The sequence below is a fragment of the Gracilinanus agilis genome, chromosome 3, assembly GCF_016433145.1.
Source record: "Gracilinanus agilis isolate LMUSP501 chromosome 3, AgileGrace, whole genome shotgun sequence".
Classification (NCBI taxonomy): domain Eukaryota; kingdom Metazoa; phylum Chordata; class Mammalia; order Didelphimorphia; family Didelphidae; genus Gracilinanus; species Gracilinanus agilis.
Window position 1 is genome coordinate 409259687 of NC_058132.1, and position 18264 is coordinate 409277950.

General features: G+C 38.2%; 1 protein-coding gene across 1 annotated transcript in view; it reads left to right on the plus strand.

Annotated features, from left to right (window-relative positions):
* Positions 1-3467: 3467 nt before the first annotated feature.
* IFNGR2 (interferon gamma receptor 2) overlaps positions 3468-18264 on the plus strand; it is a 32433-nt gene continuing 17636 nt past the window's right edge. Inside the window, exons 1-3 of the mRNA XM_044670212.1 lie at positions 3468-3713; positions 7605-7737; positions 15653-15837. Coding sequence (XP_044526147.1) covers positions 3611-3713; positions 7605-7737; positions 15653-15837 — 421 coding nt within the window. The 5' untranslated portion in view covers positions 3468-3610. The remainder of the gene's footprint in view (positions 3714-7604; positions 7738-15652; positions 15838-18264) is intronic.

Genomic DNA, 18264 nt, shown 5'->3' on the forward strand with positions numbered 1-18264 from the left:
TGCTCCTTGATATTTGAATTGTTTCTTTCTGGCTTCTTGTAAGATTTTTTCTTTTGCTTGGAAACTCTTGAATTTTGCAATGATATTTCTTGGTGTTTTCCTTTCTTGATCGAATGCCGCAGGTGTTCTATGAATTCTTTCAATGTCTATATTGCCCTCTTGTTGTAGGACTTCAGGGCAATTTTGCTGAATTATTTCTGTTAGTATAGAGTCCAGGTTTTTATTAATTTCTGGTTTTTCTGGAAGGCCAATTATTCTCAAATTGTCTCTTCTCGACCGGTTTTCTTGGTCTGTCACTCTCTCATTGAGATATTTCATGTTTCCTTCTATTTTTTCAGTCTTTTGGCTTTGTTTTATTTGTTCTTGTTGTCTTGAGAGTTCATTAGTTTCTACATGCTCAATTCTAGCCTTTAGGGATTGATTTTCGGCTATAATTTTTTGATTTTCGGCCATAATCTTCTGGTAAGCGGCCATAATCTTTTGGTTTTCGGCCATAATCTTCTTGTTTTCGGCCATAATCTTCTGGTATTCCTTTTCAATCTGGTCATTTCTTGTGTTCAATTTGCTTATCAGTTCATTTGGTTTCTGAGCCTCGCTTTCCAGTTGCAAGATTCTACCTTTTAAACTGTTATTTTCTTGCCAGATCTCTTCCATTTTCCTCAAAATCTCAGATTTGAACTCTTCCATAGCTTGTGAGGAGTTTTCCTTATTTGGGGAGGGTCTGGATGGTTGTTTGTTCTCCTCCTCTGTTTGCTCAGTTGTCTGGATTTTCTCTGTGTAAAAGCTGTCGAGTGTTAGAGACTTCTTTTTTTTGTTATTATTCTTTCTCTTCTGAATTTCCTGTAACTGATTAGCCATCATTAGCCCAGCAGCTTCTCAGGTTTATCCTCGCGCTCAGTCCTGAGGTCTGAGTTCTAGTTTTTTCCAAGGTCAAGCCCCCTGGTGGATTCCCTTGCTTGATCCTCTGCAGGAGGTTTCTTTACAAGTCTCAGGGCGCTGCTTCCACAGTCGTATACCCGTCTGCACTGGTTCCCCACTTAGGCTTTAGTTCCTGGCTGTGTCCGCCTCCACCCACGCCCACGCCTCTGCTCAGCCAGCACCCACGCCTCTGTTCAGCGGGCGCGCGCCCAGCGTCCTGCTCCCGTGCGCTCAGATTTCGCGTGCGCTCTTGACTTAATGGGGTCCTAAGTCTTGCTGCTCTCAGGAACAGGTCCCGGAGCTGCCGATGACTCGATGGGTGCCCCAAACTTGCTCTATTTCTTTTTAGCTGGGTTCGGAGCTATAGGTGAGTGTGGAGGGGGTGGGGGTGGGGCGGTTGCTCAGCCTGCGATTGAGTGAGTGAGAGCCCTTTTTAGCCTGGAAATGTCTCGATTCCACGTACCTTCCACGCTGTGCCCTGTTGTGGGGTTCCTCCGTTCGTCTGGACTTGTTTTTATGTCCCCTTGAGGAGTTTTGTGTGTTTCAGTCAGGAGAGGTTAAGAGCTGCTTCTTACTGTGCCGCCATCTTAACCCGGAAGCCTGAGTGAGAGCCCTTTTTAGCCTGGAACTGTCTCAATTCCACGTACCTTCCACGCTGTGCCCTGTTGTGGGGTTCCTCCGTTCGTCTGGACTTGTTTTTATGTCCCCTTGAGGAGTTTTGTGTGTTTCGGTCAGGAGAGGTTAAGAGCTGCTTCTTACTCTGCCGCCATCTTAACCCGGAAGCTCCCTGATTATTTTTTAAATGGTATATAGGTTGTGTTTTTCTTTTGAGTATAAAGGAGGCCCTCTCACAATGCTCTGAACCTTTGGCCTTGACCAGAGTTCAGCTTTATTTTGAGAGTGGCCCTCTCTCAATAAACCCATTTCTTTTTTGGCTTGGAGACTTTGTTTCTCTCATTTGTGTTCCTACAGTGCAACAATTTCACAGGGTTGTATGGGTCTCAAATGTATAATACAGAGTGTCCCAAAAGTTTTAAGTGTTTTGATAGCATGAAACTAACTGCACTGAGACTTTTGGGACACAGATGGATAGAGAGATACATCCATACATACATATACATATAGAAATATTCTTAGAAAATGTCAAATTTGTGGATTGTCTTTTTGGTAAGACTAAGATATAAACCTGGGTACTGGTTCATTTAATTCAAGTCAACAAACATTTATTATATTGGCAACTAAGTGGTTCAATGGATAGAGCACTGGGTGTGGAGAGAAGTTTGATAGCTCAAATGTGGCCTCTGTGACTACAGTCGCTGTCTGTATGTCAGTAGGTAAGTCACTTAGCCTTAGGTTCCTCAACTGTAAATTGAGAATGATAATAGCACCTACTTTCCAGGGCTGTTCTAAGGATCAAATGAGATAATCTTTGTAAAATATTTGGCATATAGTAACCATTATAGGGATGCTATGTTTAGTAAAGTGCAGGAAAACCTGTACCATAAGGCTGGTACCATAATAAACCTGTACCATAAAGATGGTACACAAAGCGCTCTCTGTAGGCAAGCAGTACCCCCCACCCCCCTAGTTCTTTACTAGAAAGGCAGAGGGATTCAAACAGGAGTTGCTCCCCTCCCCCTCTCCACCTGCCTGAAGACATTTTTTTCACATCACCCAACCCTCTGCTCTGCAGCCCAATGGGAGCACATTCTACCTCCCCTGTGTGGGGTAAGGGGAGGGGCGAGGCTAGTCCGGCCCTTGGTGAGGGGGCGGGGCACAGCATGTGGTCTCTTAGGGGCCCGCACAAAATGCAGAATTGGGAGGGGCAGCTCCCCCCTGCCCCTCACTCCATCTCTAAAGGTTGTCCATTACTCTGCTCAAGCACTGGGTGATTCAAATAAGAAAACTTGAGTCTCTCCCTCAAGGACCCTACAAAAGATTAGCTATCTAGGGGAAAGTGTGACCTGCAGAAACTTAAGGGAGGATCACTTTAAGATGAAAAGAATGAGGAAAAATTTACGGTCAGAGGTGAAATTTGAACTTCATAATCCAATGCGGTTTGAGGCTAGTGTGAGGTCTTTTAGTTACCATAGATTCAGTGTACCCCGAAGCTGTGGCGGGGAAAGCTTCAGTGTACTCCTAAAATGCCCCAGAGAAAGTAGTCTCAGTGTACCCTGAGGCTGCAGCGGAGCAAGATTCGGCGTACCCCGAAGCTGCAAGAGGGGAGATTTCTCCAAGCTGAGAAAAGAGGAGTGTCCCCTTTAACTTCACTTCCTTTCTCCTCCCCTCTTATGAGTTCCCCTTTTCTCGCTGGGTCGATGTGGGAAGTAGAAGCGGGAGGCGGCACCACTACAAGAAGCCGGAGACCTAGCCCGGGAGGCGGGGAGGCGCAGCTGCTGGAATCTGCTCCAACAAGGAGGTCCCCTCGGGGCGGAGCGTGTCTGGGAAACGTCCGGCCCCGGAGGTTTGCGGAGGTGGTAGCAGAGCCATCCTTTTCCGTTCCCCCGCCCCCTTCAGTGGCTTCGCCCAGTTCCCGGCGAAGAGTTTGCGGGCCCTGGTACCGGGACCCCTGCAAAAGACCATGGCCAAGGCCACGGCGACGCGGGCAGCTCCCGGAAGAGAGGACTGGAAGCCCACGGTGCTCTGAGTAGGAGCCCGGGCCTCAGACAAGCTGAGGCCACCCCTGGAGGCCATGCAGTCTCGGAGTGGCGGGGCGGGCTGGGCCGCTTCGCACCTGCTACACCTTATCCTTCTTTGCAGCTGCTGCTGCCTGAGTTTCTCACTACCCCTTGCAGGTAAGGGAACCCTGGCGAGCTGCCTGCCCGCTTCTAGGGGAGGAAGGCTGATTGGGAGGGGAGGGGGACAAACCGGAAGGGAGCCTATATTCCTTAAATGTCTATGGATCGCTCTGAGGCCAGCGCCCTGAGGCAGGGCAGCTTTAGCTCCCGAGAGTCTCTTCCTTTTACTCATCCTCTTTTTCCTTCTGATCTTTTATTCTGGTTTGGATGTTGGAAGGGCTGGAATATTAATTAGTCAGGGTATCTCTAATTGGATACGTTTCCTCCTTAGTAGGAGGAAGAAAGGGGACCGAGCCTGACACGGTTTTTCCAGCCATTTCCCCACATCCACCTTCTATTTCGAGACCCTTTGCCGGAGAGGTGCTTTTCCGCGGTCCGCTGTAACTCCTAGGATGAAATCCCTTTATGGATGAAAAAAGCTGTTCCCTGGAGTTAGGAGGAACACCTGACTTTCTAATCCCAGCTTTGATGCATGATGTAGAATCACAGAGACACATAATGAACTATAATTTTACAACAGAAAGGACCTTAGAAGTCTTTTCATCTAAGTCCTTCATATTACATAGGAGAAAACTGAGATTTAAAAAAAGTTGCCCAGGGTACATAGCCGGAAAGCGGCAGAGGCAAGATTCAAACCCAGGTCTCACCAACTTCAAGTTCAGCTCTCAAGGAGCTTATGATCTAATGGAGAAACAACATGGGAATAAGTATATACAGTAAGACCTTGTTTTACATGACTCAACACTCAAGAATTCAGAAATACTCGATTGGCATTGGAAAAAAAAATAAAGGCATATAAAACTTAAACATTTTAATTACACCTTAAATCCCCACCCAAAAATCCCTTTTTCCTAAGCATAGTCCAATCACCCTTATATTTACTCCACATAAGTGTCAGTGTGGGCCATTATATTGTTTTGTACCAAACTTTAGCTCCTTTATCTGTCTGGAGGAGTTCTCACTTGTTAGTGTCAGAGCAGTGTTTCTCATCATTTCATTAATGATATTTATTAATGGCCCCCAAATGTAAGAGTAGTGATTGTGGTAGCTCTGATAAACCTAAAGTAAGCCATAAAGTACCTAGGTATGTTTGTATAAGAAATATTTATTAAATAATGGGGCTTGCTATCATGTGTGATACTCAACTTATGCTAAGGTCTTGGAATGTATTAATCACATAAAATGAAGAATTGCTCTATATATTTGTGTATAAATATATATATATGCATGTATATATATACATATATATATATACACACACACAACACAAAGCAAATTACATGACAGATAGGAAATACTTAAAAAAGAAAAAGCTCTACAATGATGAAGGGGCTAAAGAAGGCTTCCTTGTAGAGGTTGGGATGTTAGTTAGAACTTGAAACCAGGGAGGTCAGGAGTCCTCCTTCACCTGGGAGAAAGCCTAAAATAAAAACAGAAAGACATCATATACATGTGGTAGAGGAAAAAATTTCTTGATTTGGAGCCAGACCCAAGATGGAGGATTAATAAGAAACAGTACCTGACCTCACTTCCATAAAACTCCTTTAAACAGTTCTAGAAAATGTGTCAGACCAAATTCTGATGGGAAATCCAGAAAAAGTCACAATGAGTCATTTGTCTCACATGGAATAATGAGATAGAGGTAGGTCTTTGGACCCTGGGGACAGATCAAGCCAAGAACTTATATACTGGAATGCTTCTGTCACAAAAGGAGAGGCTGTAATTCTGCCACTTCAAACAGCTAGCTGATAATAGGCAGAGCCCAGCAATAGTCCATTCTTGCTCAGACCCAAACCCAGAACTCAGACCAAGGTAGGCAGCATTCAGACTTTGTCCTGGATCAGACTACTTTGGAAGCACTGAAAGCTAGTAGGTCCTCAGCCTGTCACTATCATCCTGGAATAACACCACTTTCATGACTAAGAAAACCAGCAACAGGAACAGCCCAGACTTTTCAGAAGTGTCACAGAGCCCAGTCCTTACCTCAGATATCAGAAAGGAGACAAGAAGTAAAAAAGAACTCCACCAAAAAGATTTATCAGAGTGACAACAAAGTTCAAATATCTACAAGTAAAGCCTTAGAGAAAAACACAGCTTTGGCACCAAATCCTCAAGAATTTCTGGAAGAAAAAAAGGAGACTTTTAAAAAGTGGTTTTTAAATGTTTAAACTTAAAAATGTAATGAAAACATTTGAGGGGGAAAAAACTGGAAAAGAAATGAGAACTATGGAAGAAAGAATTGAAAGGGAATTGGAAGCATTGAAGAATTGAAAGATTTGAAAGCAACACTACTTCCTGGAAATTAGAAAGGACTAAATCAGTGACTCCATGAGGAAACAGGAAATATGAAAACAAAGTCAAAAGGGGGCAGCTGGGTAGCTCAGTGGATCGAGAGTCAGGCCTAGGGACAGGAGGTCCTAGGTTCAAATATGGCCTCAGACACTTCCCAGCTGTGTGACCCTGGGCAAGTCACTTGACCCCCATTGCCCACCCTTACCACTCTTCCACCAAGGAGCCAATACACAGAAGTTAAGGGTTAAAAAAAAAAAGTCAAAAGTCTGAAAAAAATAGAAAATTTAAGGTATCTCATAGCAAAACCAAGTGACCTGGAAAATAAGACAAAAGGAAAAAATTTCAGAATCTTTGGACTTAATGAACACCATGACTAAAAAAAAAAGCCTAGACATCTGCCTACATCTCTAAGAACTGGAGGGAAAAGTGGAAATAAAAGGAACCCACCAAAATGAAAATTCCCAAATCCAGAGTTTCTGGTCAAATAAACAGTACAATATGCAACCAGAAAAAAAAAATTCAAGGACTGTGGAACCATAGTCAGAATCACAATGATTTAATAGCACTCTAAAAGAGTGGAGAACTTGGAATATAATATTTAGAAGGCAAAGGTCAAGAATAATTTACCCCGTAAAACTGAATATAATTCTACAAGGGAAGAAATAAATTTTTAATAAAAGAAAGGACTTGGAAGCATTCCCAATTACAAAGACCAAAGCTGAATAGAATCTTGAAGTCCAAACACAAGAGTGAAGAAAAACATAAAAAGGTTTAACATGAGAATAAAGTGATAAAAGAATAAACTTTATATTCAAATATGGGGATATATATATATATATTATCACATTTGATCATTGTATTATATTGCTGTTGCTGTATATTCCCCTGGTTCTGTAAATTCACAATTCATAATCTTGTAGTTGGAAAGAATCTCGGAGTTCCCATCCACCATCATATATCCCTTCTTTATCATGAAACCCTTCTATTTCCCAGACTCTCTTGGATACCATTAGTGAATGGGAACTAACTACTTATCAAGGTCTGTTTCATTTCTGAATATCTTATTCTCCACCTTACAATATAAGTTCCTTGTGGACAGGGACCATGAATTTGGGGGGGGGGGTATCTTTATCTATAAATAATTTAGTACCGTATTTATCACAGTAAACAATCACTTCTTATTTATTGATGAGAAATTTTTCCTTATGTGGAACTTAAATCTGTTAATTAGTTGGGCATTTATAGCTTTTAACAGGAAAAAATCTTATTTTCCAAAACTGTACTCCTTACCATAGGCTGTAGCTCACATGGAATCAAATGAGAAAACAGATGGGTTATTTGCATTTCATCTTGGTTGATGGGTTACATTTCAACTTGAAAAAACACTCCAAGACTACATCACTCTTTGGACTGTATCTTAGAAGCCTTATCTTGTTTTTTCTGCATCTGGAACTTCAGTAATGTTTGCTAATCAACTGATAGCTTACCAAAGGACAGCTTATTAAGGAAGAAACAGAATGGGTTTGGCACTAGGCAGGAAGCGGGTGCATTTAAAAGTTTTAGTAACCCAGTGATCTTTCTTTTCCTCTTTTAAAGGATCATTTACCCAGCTACCAATTCCACACAACCAGAGAATCCACCTCTATAATTTAGAGCAAGTTCTGAGCTGGGATCCTGTCCCCATAAGCAAGCTTACAAGCCCCGTGTTATACAGCGTGGAGTATCATTAGTAAGTAAACCCTCTATCGTGCTTTTTGTTGGTTTCAGTAGTGTGTTGCAGGAGCACCCTAAAACCTCAACACTATTAATATTAGAGCATGCTAATATTAATACTAATTAATTAATAATTAAGTCTCTTCTAAGAATGATCCTTACTAGGCAGGATGCCTGGAACTCTTCCTTTCTTCATCTCCACCTCCTCTGGCTTCCTTCATATCTCAACTAAAATCACATTTTTGGTAAGAAACCTCTCCTGATCCCCCTCAGTGTTAGTGCTTTTCCTCTGAGATTTTCTCCAATTTAGCTTGTATATATCCTGTTTGAGCATAGTTGTTTGCCTATAGAATCTCTCATTGGACTGTGAGCTCTCTCTGAGCAGATATCACCTTTTACCTTTTTTGCATCCCCAGCACTTAGCACAATGTTGGTACATAGTAGGTACTTAATAAATATATAATAATACATAAAAATACAAAATAAATACGCTAGCTGTCTGACAGATCTGTTACATGTGTGTATATATGTGTAAAAATATATATATATATATATATATATTTTTTTTTAATTCTCCAGGGAATGAAATTTCAAACCCTCCCTCCAACAATGTATCCTTTGTTTAAATTTTTTTTTTTAAACCCCTACCTTCCATATTGGAGTCAATACTGTGTATTGGCTCCAAGGCAGAAGAGTGGTAAGGGTAGGCAGTGGGGATCAAGTGACTTGCCCAGGGTCACACAGCTAGGAAGTGTCTGAGGCCAGATTTGAACCTAGGACCTCCCATTTCTAGGCCTGGCTCTCAATCTACTGAGCTACCCAGCTGCCCCCAATGTATCCTTTGTTTAATAGAGGTTTAAAAACTCACATCATGAGAAAATTCTTACCAAAAGCTTGGTTCTCTCTTTTATTATCCTGTATCTTCTCTTGTTTGGTCTTCAATTAATAGATAAATACTTGAGGGAAAAAAAATTCATTATGTAGTTTATTTCTTCAGCAAATAAATAGTAGGGAAAAGTTTATAGATCTCATTGCATACTTGGAAGAGATGGGACAGGCATAAACATTTATTAAAAGCCTAGTGTGTGGGGTAGCTAGGTAGGCCAGTGGATAGAGTGCCAGGCCTGGAGCGAGAAGACCTGAGTTCAAATAAGACACTTCCTAGCTGTGTGACCCTGGGCAAGTCACTTAATTCCAATTGCCTAGCCCTTATCCCTCTTCTGCTTTGGAACTTGTATAATTGGAAAATCTTGAATCCCTAAAACTACATTACCCAAACTTCCTTTCTGTATTACCCCAAATTCCTTTTCTTTCTGTTTACAGGTGTCCTTTGCATGATTGTATATAAGTTTTAGGTAATGCCCCTCTAGCTCTCTCTTCCATGTGAAGTGAGTGGGGAATGTTCCCTGTGTTCTCTAGCTCTCTGGTTAAATATTAATAAATCTCTATAAATATTATACTTTGGAGATATTGAATATTAATTTTATATATAAATATATTATGTATATATAATGTAATAACATTATTATATTAACAAATCCACAAACTCAAACAATTCTGAGACAGAAGGTAAGGGTTTTTATTTTTAAAAAAAGAAGCACTCAGACACTTCCCAGCTGTGTGACCCTGGGCAAGTCACTTGACCCCCATTGCCTACCCTTACCACTCTTCTGCCTTGGAGCCAATACATAGTATTGACTCCAAGACGGAAGGTAAGGGTTTAAAAAAAAAAAAAAGAAGCAGCACCCTACTGTTGGCCAGGCATTATGCTAAATACTTTACAAATATTATCTTCTTGGTACTTTTATTATCCTCATTTTACAAATGAAGAAACTGTGGTATATGGTAGTTAAGTGATTTGCCCAAAGGTCTCACAGCTGTAAAGTGCCAAAGGCCAGGTTTAAACTATATTGAGTGGTGAAGTTAGGAAGGCAAATTCCAGAACTTCTCTACCCTAGCTGGCCACCATTCTCCAGCTAGAAGAGCCCTTGTAAAAATATTTTTAATATAATAAAAATAATAGCTACCATTTATATAGCATTTTAAGGTTTGTAATTTAATCCTCCCAACAACACTGTGGGGTAGGTTCTACTATTATCCCATTTTACAGATGCGAGAACTGGATCTGGAAGCAATTAAGTAACTTGACCACACTTAAAGCTAGTTTGGTGTCTGAAGGAAGAATTTGAAACTCAGATCTTTTTGATTCAAAAGTCTCTCACTCTGTCTACTCTGCCAGTATAGCAAAACTAATTAGTGCACCATGAGAGTCTGATAGCATAGAGTTAGAGATAGAGTTCCATAGCCATAATTTTATTTTCAAAAAGGAGGTACAATTTCTCCTAACACCTCTTCTTAAACTTAAAAAAAATTGACATGTCACCATCACCCCCATACCCTTTTCAGACAGTAAAATGGTCCAATGGATAAAGTGCTGAGCCTGGCATCCAAAAAATCCAAGTTCAAATGTGGCCTCAGACACCTACTAACTATGTGACTCTGGGCAAGTCACTTAACTGTTCTCAGCCTCAGCCTTTGCTTATCTATAAAATGGGGATAATAGCAGCACCCACCTCCCAGGGTTTGTATGAGGATCAAAAGAGATAACATTTGCAAAATTCTTTGCAAGTCTTAAAATGCTATATAATGCTTGGTATTATTATTAACAACAATAATAATAAATATAAAAAATACATAGTATAGAAATAAAAACATTAATAAAAGCTTTTGTTGTTAAGTTGATAATTTTAAAAAGAAAAAAATTTTAAAGCTTTTTATGCCAAAAACTAACTAAAAACAATTGAATCTCCATGAAATTGGCGGAGAAGAAAAAAAAGAGTAGGGATAGATGAATAATTCCACAAACTGAGGTCAGTGATTTCTATAGTATGCTTATGAACATTAAAAATAGAAATGTTACTTGGTGGAGAGAATGATAGACTCGGAGTTAGGAAGACTTGGAGTCAAATCTTGGCAATAACACATAACAATAACAATCATGAGAAATTATTTAACTTCTTTAAGCTTCAGTTTTCTCATCTGTACAGTAGGGGTAATAGGATCTTTAGTTCCTGCCTCACAGGATTTTTATGAGATTCAAATAATAAAAAGTTTATAAAAGAAGTTAAAAACTATAAAACACTATGTGAACTTCAGTTATAAAACAAAAGGTAACAACAACAATAATATATTAATATTATCAATAATATCATTAATATCAATAATATCATTAAAAGGATGATTATCCTTTTTTGTTACCTTTTATTTTTATTATTTATATTTTATATTTTTAAAATATATATAACATAATATGTAAGATTTGTTATAAACATGTAATAAATTTAATAAATATGCTCATCCAAGAGAAACAAATTCTCAAATTAGCTATGTCTAAAAATCAGTTTCATTCTTTTTTCTCCCCTCCCTCTTGCGATTCCCCCACCCCCAACAAAACAGGTAATGTGATATAAGTTGTACACATATTATCACATAATATGTATTTTCCCATTTGTCATATTGTGAAACAAGACACATTGCTTACACTAGAGAAAAATTTATGGAAGAAATAAAGTGAAGAATGGCATTCTTTCTATTCCTTCCATGGCAGTAGATATCTTTTTTTGTCATGAGTCCCTTAAACCAAGTTCTTCTTAAGGATTCTGAATCTTAGTTCTAACCCATAAACAGAAATTGAACATGATTATAGTGTCTCCTAAAACAGTAACTTAACATGTGCTTACTTTCCAGGGTTTCACACCACAAGTTAATATTTTTATATTACATCTCATATGTTATAAATATTGTATGAAGTTTTGATTACCTTCTCTAGAAAAATGTATTTTTCTCCCTGAAGACGATCCCTAATCATCTCTCTTAAGTTTTAAGGAAGAAAGGGGCTGTCATATAAAAGCAAACTAAAAAGATTAGATCTCTTCATTCAAGATCATACAAAATATGAATAGAGTAATCTAATGCTTGATTCTCAAATCTTAGTTTTGTACACAGGAACTTTCTGAAGCTTGAAAGGGGGCAATCTCAAACAGATAGAAAGATCCTATTAAATATTGAATAGCAACCTAAGTACTCTAAGAGGTAATAATTTAGGTGTTTTCTTAGATTTGCAAATTTAAGTTATTCTTGGTTGTGAGCCTTTTGTCTTTTGCCTTTTAGAGTATCATATTCCTCATTTTTATCTCCTTTATAATAATTACTGCATAGTCTTATGTGATCTTGCCTCTAAATTGCAGTATTCTTTTTTTTTTTTTATCTAGAAGCTCTAAATTTTTGATTGACATTTCTTGGTATTTTTAGTCTAAGGTTTGTTTTGGGAAATAATCAGTGGATTCTGTTTTCACTTTGGTCCCAATAGGCATAGGAAAATGATATCTTGAGGTGGTCCATCCATTGTTTTTTTTCGGTCATGGTTTTAGGGTGGTCTGGTGATTCTTGATTTTTTGACCCATTTTCCAGATCCATCATTTTAGTTAGTACATTCCTTTTTTTTTTCCCTGTTTTGAAAATATTTTGGAAAATATATACCTTCTCCCATCCCACCCACCCCACCTTACTATTTTGACTTTGTTCTGATGTTTCTTGCCCTTGGACTCACTGAATTCTATTTTCTCCATTCTATTTTTTAGATTATTTTTTTTTATTTTGAGCCTTTATCTTTGTTTTTGGGGATATCATACTCATTAGTTTTCTTTTCTTTATAATAGTTACCAACTCTATTAAAATCTTTACCATCTCTCCTGGAGTCAATACTAAGTCTTGATTCCAGGGCAGAAGAGCAGTAAGGGATACATACATAGTCAAGGTGAAGTGACTTGCTCAGGATCACACAGCCAGAAAGTGTCTCAGGTCAGATTTGAACCCAGGAACTCCTATCTCTACTAATTTGTACTGACTTCTAACACTCCACTGGAGTATCCCTGTTCAGAATGTTCTCATGCTTCAGGTCTATTTATTGTGACTCCCAGCATTTCTGGCTTCAGGCCCATTTTTTTTTTTTTTTTTTTTTTTTTTTTTAAACCCTTACCTTCCGTCTTGAAGTCAATACTGTGTATTGGCTCCAAGGCAGAAGAGTGGTAAGGGTAGGCAATGGGGGTCAAGTGACTTGCCCAGGGTCACACAGCTGGGAAGTGTCTGAGGTCAGATTTGATTCAGGCCCATTTTTCAGAGCTCATAACTGGCTTCCTTAGGTTCATTCCTTTCCCAGTAATCATAGACTATAAGCTGTTTTACCAGAGCTTATATTGTAGCTGATTTTACAGATAAGACAACTGAGGCAAACATTTAGATGACTTTCCCAAGGTCATCCAGTTAATAAGTATCTGAAAGGGGGGCAGCTGGGTAGCTCAGTGGATTGAGAGCCAGGCCTGGAGACTGGAGGTCAAATCTGGCCTCTGTAAAAGTGAAATTTGGGAGATGCCAACTTTAAGTGTGTATATATATATATATATATATATATTTTTTTTTTTATATATATATATGTATATATGTATGTATGTATGTATGTATTTTCTGGACACGGGGAAATTATCAAACTACATTTCCCGTGGTCCAACAGGTTTCCGGTTCTGGTTCTTTGGGCGTGGGGAGGCCTACGTCTCGACGCAGAGAAGAGTTTAAATCTCCTGGGTTAGGAGGGAGTGGTCTCTTGGCCAGCAGACTCGGGAGGAGACAGGAGACAATAATGGCGAGGGCGGCGATTTTGAATTCTTACAAGCACGTGGTCTAATAACTTTATCAGCATGGCTTTAATTAAAATACTAATATATATTATTATTTCAGTCATAATTATTTTTCATATTTATACCTCAGACACTTCCCAGCTGTGTGACCCTGGGCTGCCTTGGAGCCAATACACAGTATTGACTCCAAGACGGAAGGTAAGGGTTTAAAAAAAATAAAATAAAATAAGTATCTGAAGCCAGATACTTAGAAGGGATGCTAAGACAGAAGGTAAAGGTTTAAAAATAAATCACCTATCACCTTCCAAAGTTCTTATTTAAATCTCTTAAAAATTTATTTTTCATTTTTTATTTTATTTTGTTTTTAAATATTTTTCTGGAAAGCAATTTGAAATTAAGCCCAAAGGACTTTAAAAGAATGCCTACCCTTTGATCCAGCCATACCACTATTAGGTTTGTACCTTAAAGAGATAATAATGAAAAATGTTTGTACAAAAATATTTATAGCCACGCTCTTTGTGGTAGCAAAAAATTGGAAAATGAGGGAGTGTCCCACAATTGGGGAATGGCTGAACAAATTGTGGTATCTGATGGTGATGGACCATCAGATGATGGATTGGGTGTAAAGAATGATGAACCAGAGATTTTCTATATGAACTAGAACCTTCATGAACTGATACAGAGTGAAATGAACAGAACCAAGAGAACGTTATACACAGAAAGTGAAACCTTGTGGAACAATCCAGTGTAATGGACTTTGCTATTACAAGACAATCCCAAGGGACTTATGAGAAAAAATGCTATCCACGTTGAGAGAAAGAACTATGAGAGTAGACACATGGAATAAAAACAAATGACTTATCATTTGTTTATATGGGTATATGATTTGGGGTTTTGGTTTTAAAAGATTGCTTTATTGCAAAATTAATAATATGGAAATAGGTATAAGTGATAACATTTGTATAACCCAGTGGAAGGACTTACTGGGTCTGGGAGGGGGGAGGGAAAGAAAATGAAGCCATGGAAAAATATTTTTAAATTAAAAAATAATTTTTAAACTGTATTTTGTTTTTAAATATTTTTCCATGGTTACATGATTCATGTTCTCTCCTCCCCTCTTCCCGTCCCCTCCCAGAGCTGACAAGCAATTCCACTGGGTTATACATGTGTTATCACTCAGAACATATTAAATCTCTTTTTTTAAAAAAAAAAACCCTTATCTTTTGTCTTAGAATCAATACTGTGTATTGGTTCCAAGGCAGAAGAAAGGTAAAAGCTAGGAAATAGGGGTTAAGTGACTTGCTCAGGTCACACAGATAGGAAGTGTCTGAGGTCAGATTTGAACCTAGGACCTCCTATCTTTAAATTTGGCTCTCTATCCACTGAGCTACCCAGCTGCCCCCTAAATTTCTTTTTCTGAGGAAGCACTCCCGACCTCCCTTCCCCAATGGAGTGGTTGAGGCACAGATATCTTCCTCTATACCCAGCCAAAAGAGGCTCCACCGCTCTGATCCTGTGAGCCCCTGCCCTGGGAGCATCTTGACTCTTCAGCTTTCTCATTGTTTTTTGTTTGTGGTTTAGGAGCCCTCCAAGCTATGACTTGTGGGTGACAGTTCTAACACTTTTGCTTGTGTGTGGAGGCCATAAGAGTGCTGGAACCTCCTACAGGAGGAGAGGAGAGTATGTTTTGTCACTGTGTCTGGCCATTTCTTTTGGTTTTATTTAGTCTGAGTTTAGCCTCAGGCACTTTAAAGACTTTGCAGGACCTGTGGTAAGATGTGCTCTTTGGTCATGTAGGTCCCTAAAGAGCCTGGTACCTTTTTTAACCTTCTAGGTACCATTTTTCCTCCTTTTCCCCAAATATTTCCCCAAATACTCTCAGGCTTTGTCTCCTCTGTGAGAAACAATAATAAATGACCAAAACAGGGTGTCCTCGAAGCCATAGTGTAATCTCTTGACTCTCATCTCATCAAGGCTTGCTTTTCCTTGCATGACCTATGAATTGTTACAGAGTGAAGTAAGCAAACTAAAAAACATTAAATATGACAGTGTAACAATGTATATAGAAAGAATAGCAGTGATGAAAGAGACCATGCAAGACCCCAGAGAAATATTGAGAAAAAACACCTTCCTATTTATCTGCAGAGATATGGGGCATTTCTGAGAAAAAATTATGTTTTAGATAATGATGTAGAAAAAAGCACTGATTTGAAATTGCTTCCCCCCACCCCCCCATAGCACGAGGAGTAATTGGACGAAGGAGGCAAATTGTACCAGAATCGCAGAACCAATATGTAACTTCACAGCAGTCAGCCAACCACACTTCCAGCCTCATTTTAACGTTACTTTACGTGTTAGAGCGGAGCTAGGAGAACTGGTTTCTGATTGGGCAGTGACTCCTTGGTTTCAGCATTACCTAAATGGTAAGTCTTTTCCTATCTTTTTTCCCCCTCTTTATTTTGGCAACTTGAGGTTAAAAGATTATTTCTCCCATTTCCAAGTTTTCTTCTTTACCTATTTTTGTAAGACAGTAAATATCCAGTTTAAAACCTATGCCAATGTAAAAGCTATGATCTGTTCTAAAAGATAATTGCTATCTAATTCTATCTAAATTCTACCTAAAAGATAATAGCTATCTAATTTTGCCTAAATTCTACCTAAAAGATAATAGCTATCTAATTCTGTCTAAATTCTACCTAAAAGACAATAGTTATCTAATTCTATCTAACTTCTATCTAAAAGATAATAGCTATCTAATTCTGTCTAAAAGATAATAACTTTTAAGTTGGTATAGATTTAAAATTTCTAAATCTCTTCATGGCCACTTTCTAAGCCTGGATTAGCTGAGAATAAACACTGACAGTTTTTACAATGTTGGATACATAGTTTGATTATCATTTTGGTAATCAACTAAGCCTGCTGTTCAAAGGCTAATTTACCCAAGAATACAAAGGTTCATTGATAGTAGGGAACTAAGATTAATTCCAATGGATTTACAAACCAGTTAGGACTGCTTCTGACTAACCTCTTCCAGAGAAATTAATAAAGTCTTAAAACTACTTTGCTTCCACATTGACTACTCTAATCCATTTATACCAATAAATATTATTCACCTAGGCAAAAGCCTAGACTACAGATTACATCTCCACCACAAGGAGCTGGAGTGTGGGGGTCATTTTTTAATCACTCTAAGGACAATATTAAGAGCAGGAAGAAGTTTAGGCTCCAGAGTGACTTCAGTATGTGCGAAATATGTGAGTTCAGGTGCAAAATAAAGAAACATTTTCAACACAACATGAGGCAAAGGACCCGTGATATTTGATGAGAAGATGGAAGAACATCTCACTGTTCCTGAATGGCATAAAAATTGTGAAAACAGAATTTATGACCTTTAGAGTAAAATAATTGGTAAAGTAGAAAAGTTAACTCCACAGTGACACATCAAAGAAAAAAAAAGATAATTGATTGGGAATGCAGTGGAACTGAAGGACAGTCTGGAAAAGAGAGCGATAACTTTAAAGGAAAGTATGTAAGCAAAACAGATTGATGGCAAAGATAGGATGCATACAGACAATTTAAGGTCTTCCAGAAGAACACAAGTCAGAAATCCCAAATTCCATAATGCAAAAAAATTGCCTGGAACTTCTGAACATAGGAAACAAGATCCCAATCAAAAGAATCCATAATCACCTCCAGAAAAAAAACCTCCAGGCTGCAAATGTGAAGACATAATGGTTAAATCTAACATTTTCATTGAGAAACATCAAATTCTGTAAGTGACCAAGAAAAGGAAATCCAAATAACTTAATACTGTTCTTTACCCACCAGAAAATGCAGCATTGTCTTTGAAAGAACAATGGAGTTCAAAAGTGTGACCTACCTAGCAAATTTGAGGCTCCCTATAAATGAATAAAGATGATGTTCAATAATTGAGACATTAAAAATATTCTTAGAAAGAAAACCATATTTTAAAAGATTGCTGTATTGTAAAAATGTGGAAATAAGTATCAAGAGATAATATTCGTATAACCCAGTGGAATTGCCTGTCAGCTCCAGGAGGGGGAAAGGAGAGAAAATGTATCATGTAAATATGGAAAAATATTTTTTTAAATAAAAAAAGAAAAGAAAACATAAAAAAAGAAAGAAAACCATATCCAAAGAGAGTATTTGCTTCTCCAACACACCAGACAGAATGCAAAAGTACAAAAAGGGTAAATAAATATGGAAACCAAGGAAAATAATAAAATAATAAAAGACTTCTTTCTAAATGTATCTAAGGAAACTAAGTGAGAGTGGAAATCAAATAGAAATGGAAGTGAAACAGGCATGAAGCATCATGGATTAAGTCTCACCACCCCCTGCTTACAGGTGAATCAGTATTTTTTATGGGACTAAATTACAAAATGAGAGGGTGCATAAAAATGGGAAGGGAAGAAAGAAGATAGAGGGGATACTATAATCAAATTGAAAGCTAACAAAAAAGGGAAAATTGATTTCTGTAATCTCAGGAAGAGAAAATGGAAAATGTACATGTATGGATATACATATACATATATATGTATGTACATATATATATATATATGTGAAAATGGATCTGGAAGCAAAGGGATGAATTAAAACTGAAGGGAAAAACGGAAATCTTCTATCAATGATAGAAGGGCATCTACTGATGAATACTGCTATAATTGATTGAGGTAATTTTTGGAAAAGCACTTAATATAGTGCCTATCTCATAGTATATACTATATAAATGCTTATTTCTTCTGCCCCTTTCTCTCCTTAATAAGAAAAGAAAAAATATTCTATAAAAGGAGTTGGAGATCTTACAGTGGGTATGATCTACAGAGATT